The following is a 14,273-nucleotide window of genomic DNA, read 5'->3' on the forward strand; positions in this document are numbered from 1 at the left end:
ACTTTGGCAGGCAGGTGGTTTGCCCGTGGGACGCACAGCCTGCGGAGCCCCCTGGGAGCCAGGGAAGACACGGAGCGTTTAACGTACCCAGCTGGAGCAAACACAGCTGTGTGCTGAGCCCTGCGCCTCCTGCACCCACGGGCTGCACAGCTCCCGGGGCTGGGCTGGGGGGGCACAGTGGCGGCGTGGCCCCCATGAGCTCTGATCCCACTGGCGTCAGCCCTGTCTCTGCAGGCAAATGCCAAGTGCCCATTGTCCTGGCTTCTGGGCAGGCGGTGGCTGCTGAGGAGCATGTCCCCTCGCCTCCTGCCCTTGGCTCAGTCCCTCTGCTTCTTGGGGAGCCCTGACAGCACATGGGGTGAGGGTGGCCTCCCTGGGGCTGGCAGGGCCACTGTCCTGGCCCTTTTGCACCTCGGCTAGTGGGAACTAGCAGGGCTTCACCCCGGGAGTGGCAACTGTGGCAGTCCAGTACCGTGGGGGCCATGGCCTGTGCACGCACAAAGCGAGTGGTACTGGTGTCTGTGGGGAGCCCAGGGCCCAGGGAGCAGGTGCCTGCGGTGAGGCATCCCTCTGTGTGCTGCTTTGTCCTTACAGGAGTTTAGAGAGAGCAATTACTGTGTGTTCTGATTGCAACGGGGAGGAAGCTTATCCCTGCAACGGGCTGACACGGTGCCAGAAAGGGAAACAACAGGCAGGCACTGGAGTGTGAGGCTCAGGGTAATTTGCAAAAGGAGCCAACCAAACAAATTATTTACACTCTCTTTTGGCAGCCAGCTGGAGCGGCTTTCTGCAGAAGGGAACAAAACATGAGAAAGGAGAGAGAGGAGAGATACCATCTTCAGTGCCTATTAAGAAAAAAGTTCATTCTCTCTTGCAGTGGGAATCGTTCTTGCTTTCTCCTGCCTTACGTCTGCGTGCTCCGTGCAGCTCGGCAGCACCTGGGGTGGGCACGCTCTCACTGCACTTACGTGCCTGTGTTCGGGGGCTGTGGGGGTCTGCAGGCGATACTGCAGCACGAATCATAGTAACGACTAACAACACGCTTCTAGTCTTCTGTTTAAAAACTTTAGGGGATTTTATACCCAACCTTTTAAATGTGGCCCAATCACGTACCCAATATTGCAGTCAGTTTCATAACTTGCCATGTGGAAAGCCACAGGCATAGAAGTTTTAAAAGGCTTTAGGGTAAATAAGGGTTTTTCATCACAAAGACACATTTGGTAGGGTTTGCAGTACCTCCCTGCAGCTTTGTCTTAATTTTTTTTTTTTTAATGCGAGGGCTTCTTTTCACAGACAGAGCAAAACCTGGGGTGTGAGTGAGTGCAGGGGTGCGTGCTCGGGGGCTGTTTTGGGAGGGCTGCCCACCTCTCACTGCACCTTCCCCGTGCTGCACTCCCTTGGTGAGCTCGCTGCTCACAAACACCCGTGCTTTGACTGCTTCCCTACTTAAGCCAGATGCAAACAAACAATTACGTGGGCCGAACAGAGAGAAATCATAATGACTGAAAACAGAGAGGGAGTGAAGCTGCCTCCTCACTCCCCTGGCTCCCTACTTGCTAAATCCACCGCTCTGCCAAAACTGTTCATCAGCGCGCAGGCAGAGATGCACAGCGCTGCCAGCTTTGCCACTGGGATTTAGTGGCACTGAATGGCCTTTGTGCACCCCAAGCAAATGTTCCTGTAAAAGGCAAATGGCTATTGCTCTGCTAAGAAATGGCCTCAGAGCGTGGTCCAGCTGCTCTTGACGCAAGAAGAGGCCAGGGCAAGTCTCAGTGACAGCATGGGAGATTTCAGCTTGTTTTGGCATGGCTGCATGGATGTTATTTTGAAGGCAAAGACAAGATTTTTCCTTTCTGGGTGCATTCAGCAGCCTGGTGTATATCTGTGCTTCCATCCAGTTGTACCTGCCCAGGCGGGGGGATTTTTTATAACTTCATACCTGCCAAGCCTCTCTGCTACATGTGGACGTACTTGCATGTTGGGGAAGTTTCGTGTTAGTGGGAAGTGATTATGGTTGCAAATCATGCTTTTACCTCTTTTATAAAATTCATGAAGCGGCCACCGAACCTCCAGGCTTTGTGCCGGTGGCACTGCAGGGAGTTCACGGTCATCTGAGGGGCGCGCTGGTAGCAGACGGAGACCACGTGCACCGCATCGTACAACAGGGCAGCGTCTGTCTAAAGGGGAACAGCATTTGTTTCGATAGCGGTTCCAGAGCAAGGAAGCACTGGGACAGCAAAGCAGCGAGGGATCTGTAAAGTGTCACAGGAGAAGCTGCAAGAACCCCCTTTGAGTTCCCCCCTGCCCAACACCCGCTGGACCCAAGCGTTTCTCTGTCCTGGTCCACTGCCAACCATCCCACCTCCTGGGTGTCTAACCCTGCAAACAGCACTCCGAGGGCAGGGCTGGGTTCTCCAGAGAGTCACTGCTTCTCAAGAGACTGCCCTAAATGTGTATGCTTCAATACAAGGCTTGTATAAACCTCTAAGCTGACCTCACATGCAAAGAACATCCTCAAAACACGTAGCTCTGCACATGACAAAGCCTCACAGTTTTTCTGTTACGTGTCTCTTAAGACTAAAAGATCATAGTTCTGCCTTAAAATCAGAGATTGTGAAAATGCCATTTGTGTACATCTATTCTGGTTATTTCTAGATTATTTACTACTGTATTGTCAAACAAGGGGGCTAGTACCGACTTCTGGATGTAGAAGACAGTAATAGAATTTTCTTACTTAGTCTGTTTTCTCTGAGTGTAAAAAACCCTGTATGAGAACATATTATCCACACTATTTTATACATGGGAAAATAAGGAAGAGAGAAGTTAAATGGCTTGTCTGTAGGCATGGAATTTTCCAAAATGACCTGAACTGTCACCAAAATCAGGACCTCAGAGATTTGTAGCATCTTCCTGCATTTCAGTGATTTGAACTTTTTTTTTTTTTTCTTCCATGTAATGTGATGGTTTTAGATTCAATTTGAGATGCCCTATCTCACCTCCAAACACTGATCAAGAGAACTGGATTTATTTTTCACTCTGATATGGTAAGACCTCCTAGTGAAAATACATTATTTGCTGGCTTCACAAAGCTACAAAACAGATAGGAGTGTAGCAGCAGCGTAATGAAACACAGTAAAACAAAATAATACAGCAGACAACTGGGCAAATATCTAACAGGATGTGGCTATGGAAAAAATCCTCCGATGTTGGCAGCCATCCCTGTGACCTTCCCTTCCCTCAGCACACAAGCATGAAGAGCAGGCACCTGACTTGCATCCCATGGGCTCGTATTTACAGCAGCAGGGACAGGTTCTGTAAATTTGGGGCTGGGGGAGAAGGGGTGTAAGAATATGTCCAAGCAATTTCAAAGTGAGTTACATACTGTAATCCCCAGCTGAGATCAGGGCCCCACTGGGACAGGCAGCAGACAAACACAAATAAAAGGCAGGATCCCTTCTGAGGCAGCAAACAGGGAATGGGAGAGGGGCCAGCGGTGGTGGAGGGAACCCAGCACCCTTGCGGGCAATATGATGCTGCCCTTGTGGCCAATGCTGCAGAAAAGTAGAAGGCTGGAAGAGAATGGTGGGGCTCTCCTTTAAGGAAAAAAAAAAAAAGAACAGGAGGGATACAAGAGACCATTTCAAGGTGAAAGTCTGGGAGGCTTTGCCACTTGTGGGGTTGGTTCTGGCAGATCTGAAGGGAGAGGGAAGGACGGAGCCAGTCAGCAATTACGGGGGTCGGAGACAGCCTCGCAGGGAAGACAGATGGGCGAGCAGGTGCTGTACCTTCCGAGCAGTAACTCAGCAGAGCAGAGCTGCCATCAGACCCTAAAAGGAGTCATCAAAGCTGCAGTGAAGCCCATCTCTGGGCATAGCTTTGGCTCTTTCTCCCTGCATCAATCTCAGCGAATTGCCTGGTGCCGTCCAGCTGTGTGCTGCACCCCCAGCCCCTGGCAGATGGGCGCTCGGCTGCTCTCAGGGTCTGTGTGGAGAGGCGATGGCAGCAGAGCCCTGCAAGCCCCTGTGGGACAGGACCTGGTGACCTGGCTGGTCCAGTGGGACAGGAGCGTTTCTGGTCCCCAGTGCTGCTCCCAGGGCTGGGCAGAGGCACTTGCAAGGCGATTGTCCTGCCCTGAGCTGAAACAGGACTTGTGGAGAGCTACTGAAGAGAGATGATGCCCTTTCCTGGGTGCTCTGGGGTTTGGGGCACACACAGCCCATCCCTTTCCAGGTTAGCGAGCGCTCGCTGCATCTGCACATCAGGCGAGCGTGGAGAAATCCTGCTGTGTCTGAACAAGGGGTACAATACCCAGCTGATTGCAGCTCCCTCTCTTCTTGTTCCCAGCAGGGTGCTTCCCCACCATGCTCAGCCCCTTCTGGAACTGAAATTTTGAATTTTGCTGGTCCTGGGGGCAGCTTTTTACTGGCAAGAAGGGAGGGGGAAGAGCACAGTGTCTGAAAATTAGCAAGTCCGTTGGCAGCTGGGCCTGCAAAAGTCGTGTTAACACAGCAGTGGGCTGCACAGGATTCACCAGCCAAACTCACTGCATTTGAGGGACAGTTATTAAAGGATGGAAGTAAGTGCCTTGGGGAAGATACCTGGGGTGAGCTGTTACTAGTATAAGAACCAACAAGAATAACATAAAGGCCTTAATCGACATTCCTGCCTTCCCTGCCACTCTGGGCTGCTTCCCAGACTTCACCCGTGGTTTGTTTAAATTTCTCATACCATCATCACACCATCGAGCAGTCCCAGCTCTGCCTTGGGCGCTGACTGCAGCCGCTCCATGGACCACTTGTCAATGATGGAGGACACATGCGGGTTCTCCACGTTGAGGATCCGGAAGCCGGTCAGGTTCACTCCAGAGTAGCGGTATGGTTCTAGGTCTAATGCATAAAGATCCTTAAAAGAGAGAAACCAGTTTAAACATTTTGTTTAGCTTTGTTTTGTTTGTCTTTTCTGTATCGGTTGGTGTCTGTGAAGTGAGAAGGCAGAGCCCGCAGAAGGTGGGAGGTAGGACGATGCCCTCACGAATTCGGTGGGTTGTACTGTCTGTTGCCATCAGTCGCTGCTCGCAGGGACTGGTAGGTGTGAGTGGAATTTGGGTGTCGTATGTGCAGGTTCACCCACACGCAGCAGAGGGAAACTCCTGCCAAAGAGCCCACGCTCTGCATACAAGAGGCAAGTGAATTATGGGGAGAAACCCAGAATCGCTATCTGTAACCACCCAAAAAGAGGCTTGTGAGCAAGGGGGAGGGGACGAGGCAGAGTTCCTCTACCCGAAGCTCCCTGGGGCCTTTCCATGGAGGATTTGCTGTAAGTGCTGAAGCCCACAGGGTGCTGCAGATGACAGAACAACTCTGAATGCAGAATGCCAATTTGCAGACGGCTATCAAAGAGGAACTAAGACGCATTTCTTGACATTACGACCAGCCTACACAGTCTGCAAATGAATGAGAGTGCCTTTTATAAGATTTAAAAAAACCACAGCCAGGCAGTCCTCAGCTCTGCTGGCAGCCAGCCCGCAAGCATTGCCTGGCAGACAGTGAGAGAGGGGTATTTGGAGGCTTCTGCGAGTACACTTCTTTAATGCATCTCTTGGCTCTGCTGCATGTCTAAATATTAACTTCAGTTCAGGGATTAACTTCAGTGCTCAGTAACCAGTCTGAGTAGTTTGGGGTTAGACAGCATGGCAAGAGCATACCACAGCTGATCTACTCTGCCAAAACCCAGGGCAGCTGACACGAGGGGGATCGTGAATGAATGTGGTGGAGAATGGCAGTTGGGAGGGTGCTTCGTTAATGAGAATCATTTTTTGGATGGGACATATTTGATCAGAGTTTATCCTGAACAATTTCTGCAAGTGTTCAATGGTAATAAAAATGTGGGGAGGCAGAAAGGCAGCACCACTGTCGTCTTCGATAGGGGGTGTGTGTGTGTGTGAATATGGGAATGGTGTTAATTGCTCTCACAAGGGATTATAAAGACGAGTTTAAATACAGCATGAGATTATGTGTCCATTGCTTTTTTGTATAATGTGGCTACACCGGCAGGACCCAGCCATGCTGTGGGTTCACCCAGACACAGCGTCTGTCAGCAGCGAGCTTTGTTCTGCCCACGGGGGAGCTGGAAAAGCACTGGTCCTAAAACACTGCCCTAAGCAAAGCATAACAAAATCAGCACTTGCCATCAACTGAGACTTCATTCTCAGTGGGAGAGCAAGGAATTCTTATAGCTATTTTGCTTTAATAAGCTTTGGGGGTTTGATATTTTCCTTAAGCACTGGCCTCTGACTTTACACCCCCAAGGCATGTTGCTGATGGATGCCATGTTTTAATCTGCAGGTGCAGCCAGGGACGGAGTCATTAATCACACCCACAACAGAGTTCAGGGTCTTTGTTGTCTGGGTTTTTTTTCCCCTGAAAAATTGCAAGCACAAACCTCCACGTTTTACTAAAGGGCATTGTGGAAACCAGGCCATGATGCTGACTTTTAAATGACTTACAGTAAGTAAGGGCAAATACAGTTGTTTAACCTCAGACAGATGCTTCTATTATCTGGTTGTGAGGGTGTACAGTGGTCTGTGCCTGACCCACTGGAATAGATTTATTTATTTTTTCAGAATTCATGACTTTTCGTCAGACACTTCAGATTGTATTCTGGAAATTGTTGTAGGGCAATAATTTTATGTTGTAAATGCAGATCTTTTTCCCCTTAGAAAATGCAGATCATTTCCCCCTTAGAATGTGACTCTATGTGACAAATCTGATCCACCAAGCTCCGGATCTCATGGTCCATCGCAGAGCTGCCAGCCCACCAGCCCCAGCCACCTTTCCAATCCTCTGGGTATTTTGGGTGCCCTCCCTGTCCTCCTGCTCTCCACTGACCCTTCATTTCACCAGGTTCCTATAGAAGCCAACCTCCCATCAGGTCCCTTCTTGGTTCCCGTTTAAATCTCAGCTGCACCTGATTTATCATCTCCTGGAATTAAGAGGATAATTAAGAATATAAGCTGAGTATCAGAACAGGGGGAGGTGTAGGGGGAATTGCCATATCAGTTTATTCTGGATTTTCTGCTGCTGCCCAGCCACAAATTGAAACATCTGGTTCTATTTTCCACCTCATCTACACTCCCTTTCACTCATTATTTTCTGTACTTAAGATTAATTATCCCCTCCATCCTACTACCATTAACCAAGTTTTGTTCTTGGTATTTCTGTGTGGCTCTTCCCCTTTCTCAGATATGCTCTCCCACCTCCCCAGTTGGAATTCCCAGCTTTGGTTCATCAGTCGTATGTGACAATGCTGAGGTCTGATCCGCGCTGCATCCAGCATGCGCAGTAGGGAGCTGTAAAAGCAGGTGTCCGGGAAGGGCATCCTCCATCTGCTCTTGTGCAAAACAGCTCGTGGATAACGTGCCTTCCATGGATTGCTGAGGATCCCTGGCTGGGCACGAATTGCTTGGGCAGCTGTTGCTGGGAGGAGTGGCCGTGGCCCTAATGGGAGACGTGCATGTGCAGTGCCATTGGGCTAACAAACTGTCATGTGTTCAGTCGTGAGTGCACTTGTGTTGTGCCATGACCCTCAGGTACACGGAGTTAAACAAGTACCTGATTATCAACACCAGTGGAAAACGGCTGGTTTGGCCTAGCACCTCATCGAGAGCAGGCAGGCTGGGTGTCTAAGTTTTGTTTATGTCAACTCAAAGCCCAGGAAGAGATTCCTGCTTCTGCCCATCTGTAACTTGCAGCAGCTGTGACAGCAGGCAGTGGGGAAACTTCGGTATTTGCAAGGACTCATTGCTACAAGCTGCCCAGAAATTCCTAGAAGCGTTGAGTTTAAGGGGTTGTCACTGCTTGGATGTCACACTTTGCAGGATGTAAAAGCTGTGCATGCATTAGACAGAGGCTCGCAAGTGTTCCTCCTCCTCTGGTAGGAAAGGCTGATGGGCCTCCTCATGCTGAAGTCAGTGAACTGTAGTCTTGCAGCCTAGCAAAATGTTGAAGCATTTCACGCCAAGTGTTGATACACTGTGCTCACTATTGACTAGGGACCTTTTAGAAACATTCAGTATAACATAATAGACTAATTCATTAGCACCCCATGGGTCCTGTACTGTAGAAGCTGAAGCACATGCATTGCAAGCTAGGAAAACATTGCCTTAAGGAATGACAGATTAAAATATCTTTCCCATGATATAACTGTTATTTCAGGAAAGTGGCATTAATTGTGATTGCTTATCTATTAATTTATTATAATTCTTCTTTTCCCACCTCCAGGCTGTACCTACACATGAAATGTACTCTAGGCTCAGCTGGGGCTGATTAATAGGAGGTTATCTGGGAAATGCTTAAAGCTGCCTGGAATAGATAATGGCAGCAGGGGTAATTAAAATGTCTTTTGCATTTGAAAAATAAATTTTGCAGTTTTTAAGGGTTGGTTTAGTCTGTTTGTTTCCTAAAGGCAAAAAGATAAATTGGATTTTCAAAATCACACAAAATTCAACAGTATACTAGACAGTAGCATCCTAAATGGAAACAGAAGTGGCATGCCAAGAAACCCAAACCAAAATGCCTCCTGGAGTCAAAGAACCGGCCTGTGTTTAACCAGAGCAGACTTAATTTCAAGCTGAGTTCTTCTCATGCAAAATAAACCTGTGGTACTGAGCTCTCGACCACAGCAGGGCTGCTCCTGGCTCTTAAGGGAGCCCTAGATGAACACAGAGGAGCACATCCCCAGTTCTTACTGATACTCAGCCCCATCACATCCTGTCTGTGGGACTACAGCCTCACCAGTTCACACATGGGCTCATCCTTCAGTGCGTGGGTAGCTGCACTGAAATCAAAATGACTGGGAAGGGAAATAAACCTAGAACCTACATCTGTGCAAAGCCGGAGCAGCTCCAAAGGAGCGAGCCAGTCCAAAAGCAGTGAAAGAAAAGACTGACATCTCAGAAAGAGCACCGGGCAATACTGCTGTTGTGGAGATGTTACAGCCAAATCATTGTGGTCTGATTTTAACCTGAAGATAAATCTAGCCCTGCTCTCACCTCCTGTTAGGTTACCAGACCTCTCTTTCCCTGTCTTTTCCCACCCCACTGCTTTAGTGTCCTGCAGCTGTGCAATGCGTGCCCTGGACAGGACACCCAGCCCACTTCCCTGCCTCCTGAACTGCCTCCTCACTCCCCACTGCAGCTCAGCAGTGAGTGTAAAAGGTGTTTGCACAGATTAGATACTTTACCAGAGTGGTGAAGATGAAGTGGTAGTATTCTGTCATCATTCCCATTGCCATGGCCTTGAGGAGAGTAGGGAAAGGAGGTTAGTAAGAGTGGATACAAGAATATAACAGTCATGCAACATAAACCTCTACAGAGCTGATCTGGTAAATGCGGCAGGAGACAGGCCCAGGAACCCAGAAGCTGGGTTCTGACCAGTCCTGTGAAGCAGTTACGCATGTGCTTAGCCAGCAAGGGGCCTGTGCTTAAGTGCTGAACTGAACTGTGGTCCTCGAACCTTTCTGAAACAGCAGCAAAGCCCCAGTGTCCAGCTCCTGCAGAGGCTGGTGGCATTTCTGGGTGTTGCTGTGCCACAGAAGGCTGGGACACTGTGGCACACCACTGTGCTCACAGATCACTCATGGTGCAAAATCTCCAGGGCTACAGGCTTGCTTCTGTCGGCATGGCTGGGAGAAAGGGGGTTGCCATTCCTTCTCAGATACCAACAACAAGCAACCTTCCATAAACCCATGCTGAATGACCACAAGCAGCCTGTTCTTATGGTTACAAGTCCGTGTGCTGGCTCGGAAGCTAAGTAAAAGGCTTTTTATTTCTTACGTGTATTTCTGGTGCTCTGCATCCCTTCCCCTTCAGTGTCCATTCGTATAATGAATATGTACAGCTCTTGCCTGTGTGTCTCTACTTCCTGCATCCAATAACCAGATTCTAACTTAGTGCCTGGTTTACAAATGGGTCAGTGAAAGTATAGGCACAGGAGTGGGGAGTGGGAACATCTCCCGTCTCTCAGCCCTTGGAGATTGTGCTCCAGACCTGCAGGCTCTTGGCCAGCCCAAGCTCTGGTTGTGCCAGCTCCGACATGAAGGATGGTTTGTGCAGATTGCTGAGATTTGCATAACTGAGCACTAGAGAGAACATGTTGTTCTGTGAGGTTTGTTGGAGGGTGACCGTGGGCTGAAGGGACCTCGGCTGGATGAGCTTGTTCAGGCCCTACACAACAGGAGGGGAACGTGTTTCTGTCTGTGAGAAAGATCACCTTGAAGTTGGTGGCTGGCAAAAGGAAAGAGATACCCATGGCTTTGACTGTGATGCTGACTCTCTGAGCATGTTTTCTAGAGAAAACACATGCAAGAGCACTTTAAAATCTCCACTGATGGGAAAGTGACTTCGAGTCCCCCCAGGAAACATTTTTGCTAAAATTACTAGGGCAGAATTTAGCTCTGAGGAAGGAAGTGGCAGTTTGAAAAGAAGTGAGATGTCAAAAAACAAGGGAAAAGGAAAGGATCTAGATCACAAGCCTAGATGTAAGTCTATTGTGTGGTTTTTACCACCACGTTTCCTGGCCTGGAAATACCTTTTGGAAAGCCTGGCAGCACCTTCTGGAAAGCCTGGCAGCTGTCTCTGCAGCAGCGTGCTGTCCCGTCCCCCTCCTCCCTGCCTGGTCGGTGAGTCTGCAGGGCTGCCTCATAGCTCTATGCTGAGCTGCACCCTTGGGTGCAAAAAGCAGGAGCAGGGACCGACACTGCAGTATGTGAGGCATCACTTGGAGGAGGGGAAACCAATTGAGAGTAAATCATGAGATTCCAGTTCAGATTCTACAGCTGGATCATTTCAGTGGTAGATGAAGAGTCCAGACCCGCTGTAAGAAGCAAGCTCCAGCTCCCCAGTACTGGCAGCCTGTGTGCGGGATACATCTGGGTTTGTGGGGAAATGAATAAATGATAAACCTGGTGGATAAGCTACAGGCGATCGCCAGGATGAGAATGGGAGCTCCATTAAAGTTAAGACAGGCACATCTGTGCACTGCAGAGTGCAGCAACTGTTCAGAGACAGCTGCCAAGGAGAACAGAGAAGCTGGGAAGCCAGAGAACAGACGTAAAACATTAACAAGTGACCAAAAATGAGCAAGGCCAGAGAAGTTGAAGTAGGACAGGAAGGTCTTGTGAGCAGGCCTAGCTCTGTAATAGGTTTCTACAATGATTTCTTTGTCCAAAAGGGTAAAATAACAAATTGTTTGGTGCCTCAGTCACTCCAAGGAACCCAGACTGGAGCAGTATGTGGCAATGTCATCTGTATGTCTTTGTGTCAGCTCTTGTGTGGTTATTCACGGATTACTAATCCATGGGGGATTTTTTTACTACTCCAGTTTAAAAATACCGCCCAGATTATCAGTGAAGTCTGCTACTCGTGTGCTGTGGGAGCGTGTTACCTTAAATAACTTGGGAGCAAGATCTGGACTGGCAGGATGGTGCGTGCTTAGTCAGAGCTACCTTAGTGTATCTAGGCTGTAGTTTCTCAAACCTTCTGTTACCTAAAGACACACAGTTAAAATCAGTAACAAGCAGTAGAAATTTTAGCACAAGTCCTGAGCGAACTTTTTTGCCATCCTGTGTGGTGCTGGGTGGGCAGTGCAGCCGAGGGGCTCCAAGGACCTTGCCTGAAGCAAACACCAGAGCCCAAACATCTGCAAAACTAACTGTTTGGGTTTTTGTTTTTGTTTTAAAGTGGTTACCAAAATGTTACAAAGGGTAAACACTAGCAATAATATATGAACATTATTGTTTCCAGGCCAGACAAGGCTGGGCCACTCTTCCCTGACTTTTTTTGCAGGCCAGTTTTGTTTCCGTGTGGTGTTCTAACACGGCAAAGCGAAAGCAGGCTGCCCTCTTCCAGGAGGTGCTTTTGGCTTTACCCAGTTCGTACCTGCAGTGCCTGTGTGACGCAGGGCGTGAGGAGGGCAGCGTGGAGTGCGGGTGGGAAGCCTGGTTTTCTATCCCGTCCTATAGAAAGGAAAAAGCTGTTTCACGAGCAAAGGTGGCACCACTGGATGTGCATTTCTTGATATGAGTAAAAAATTTAGGAACAGATGAGGTTTCTGAGCTTCCCAATTCTCCAGCAGGTGTGAGTGCCAATGGTGGGAGAGACACAAGGGTCACGGTGTGCACCGTTCAGAGCCTCCCTGGTGTTACACCGGCACGTGCAACTGCTCAGAGGCCAGCCAGGATGTGGGTTGGGTTTATGCACCTTCCCAAACTCTGTAAATATTGAACAGTTTTTTTCCCCTGAGTAAAAATACACTACATAATACTGCTAAGCTGAAAACCATGGCTTTGGGTCCTGAGAAAAAGCAACACACGCACAAAACCAGCCAGAAGGACTTAGAAAGACTTCTTTCCCCCTAGTCCCTGCTCTCCTCCATCTTCCTCACTCTGTGCTCACAGTGATGAGCAGAGCAGATGGTACAATAAACTATAATAAACTGCATAATAAGTGAACAGCACCAAACACAGCTAGCATGTTAAAATAATAGGCAGGAGACAATGAGTCCCTTATATTGCTTTCTTTAATAATCCCTCCCAGGCTTTCTGATTTTTCTGAGCACTTCGCTTCATTTTGCATCAGGCAGGCTGCAAGGGAAGTCTCTTTCCATGTGCTTGCTGTCTCAGCCCTTCAGGGGATTTATTTAATCTATGTGGTAGTGTCTTGCTGGGCTGATACGAGCAACACTTCCAGTGGCTGGTTCTTAGCATTCTTGGTGAAAGCGTTTCCTCTGCTTGCAACCTAAAGGCACTTGGAAATGAGGAGGAGCCGGGGTGAGCAGCAAACCTTCTGGTCTGCAAAAGAAAAATGCCAACGGAGGAACTCGGGGAAAAAGGAGAGAGACCAAATGAATGGAAAATCACTGACATCTGGCTTAGAGTCCAAGAATTGCACACAGTGCTCATGAAGGGACAGAGGATGCTGTCCCTCCCCGGCTGGCCCGGTCCTGGCTGCTTGCAGCAAGACGCAGGATGTGTGCACAGCTTGGAAAATAGCTAAGCAAAACGAAGTGGTTTGTACCCTGCCCCTCTGTATGGACACGTATTCACAGACCTGGGGGCATGAAGCAGCACAGACGGGAAAGAAGATATTTAAACTCGGCAAGCATGAAAAGCTCGTACAGGGGTAAATGAACAGTGACAGAAGTGGCCCAGAGCAGAGCCCTGCCTGATGCCCTGCCTGGAAGAGAAAAGCAAACGTGGCTCCAGACGGCGGCGGGTGGAGGGCAGGGGCTGGGGCTGCGCGGCCGCGGAGGGGAGCGGGACAGCAGCCTGGTCTCGGCGCTGCGTTCCACACAGCCGCTTGGCACCTTCTCCTCCCGCAACATTGGTTCCTTCTTACCGCTTTTTGATACTTCCAGGTTTTCCGTGAAAACTACATTTTCCGTAGGAATCCAATAGTATCCTTGAAGAGTGTGTATGTTGTAGCTCTCAGTGTGGCTGTGGGTTGTGGGCAGAGGGAAAGCTGCAGGTCTGCGCCCCTGACTGCGGGGCCCTCCCTGCGGGACGGCCGCCCTGTACTCGGGGGTCCCTCGGTGGGGCCAATTCTGCTTCGCCCCCATCACCCCCCGCTCACCTGCTTGAGGATCTGAGCTGCCATCAGGTGGCTGCAGTCGAAGATGATGCGGAATTCCCTGCCCCGCTTCATCTCCTTCAGCAGCGGCCGGGCATCGTCGGTGTCCAGCGGGAGCTGGCGGATTTTCAGTCGGATGTTGTACCTTGATGGGGCCATGATGAGCTCTTGCAGCCGTATAAGGCCTTCAAGCATCGCACAAAGACAAACCCACACTGTTACAGACAAATCTGCCTTTGCCCTGCAGGCTGGCTATCACAGCAAGTTATTTCCTCCTATATCGTTTTATGGAATGCAGTCAAGACTTTCCTCCCTCCCTCAAATGGCCATTGTTAAAGGTATCAAAACCAAGGCATCACGTATCAATTGTTAAAGACCCAAGAAGCTTCCAGAGCGGTTGTTGTAATGCAGAATGGCTTTTCCTGGTGTTTCCCTGCTGCCCCTGCGTCCAGCCATGGTAGAGCTGTAGTCCCTGCACTAGATCGGAAGAGGAGAACAGCAGATTGGTCCTAACCTTTGACATCTCTGGGATCATGACATATTTTCTTAAGCAAATGTGTCCTTGAGAAAGGACAGAATGTGATAATGAGCTACACAACAAATTAAAATCCATAGCATTTACCATGCAGAACAGCAAAGGGAAAAAAAT

At 49.3% G+C, this 14,273-nt stretch overlaps 1 protein-coding gene across 1 annotated transcript in view; it reads right to left on the reverse strand.

Annotated features, from left to right (window-relative positions):
- The window catches only part of GRIK3 (glutamate ionotropic receptor kainate type subunit 3), a 123,603-nt gene that overhangs the window by 41,470 nt on the left and 67,860 nt on the right, over positions 1–14,273 (reverse strand). Inside the window, exons 4-7 of the mRNA XM_056333310.1 lie at positions 13,628–13,809; positions 9,241–9,294; positions 4,729–4,902; positions 2,034–2,177 (exon numbers count right to left, since the gene is read on the reverse strand). Coding sequence (XP_056189285.1) covers positions 2,034–2,177; positions 4,729–4,902; positions 9,241–9,294; positions 13,628–13,809 — 554 coding nt within the window. The remainder of the gene's footprint in view (positions 1–2,033; positions 2,178–4,728; positions 4,903–9,240; positions 9,295–13,627; positions 13,810–14,273) is intronic.

Source organism: Falco biarmicus, chromosome 3 (assembly GCF_023638135.1).
Source record: "Falco biarmicus isolate bFalBia1 chromosome 3, bFalBia1.pri, whole genome shotgun sequence".
NCBI lineage: Eukaryota > Metazoa > Chordata > Aves > Falconiformes > Falconidae > Falco > Falco biarmicus.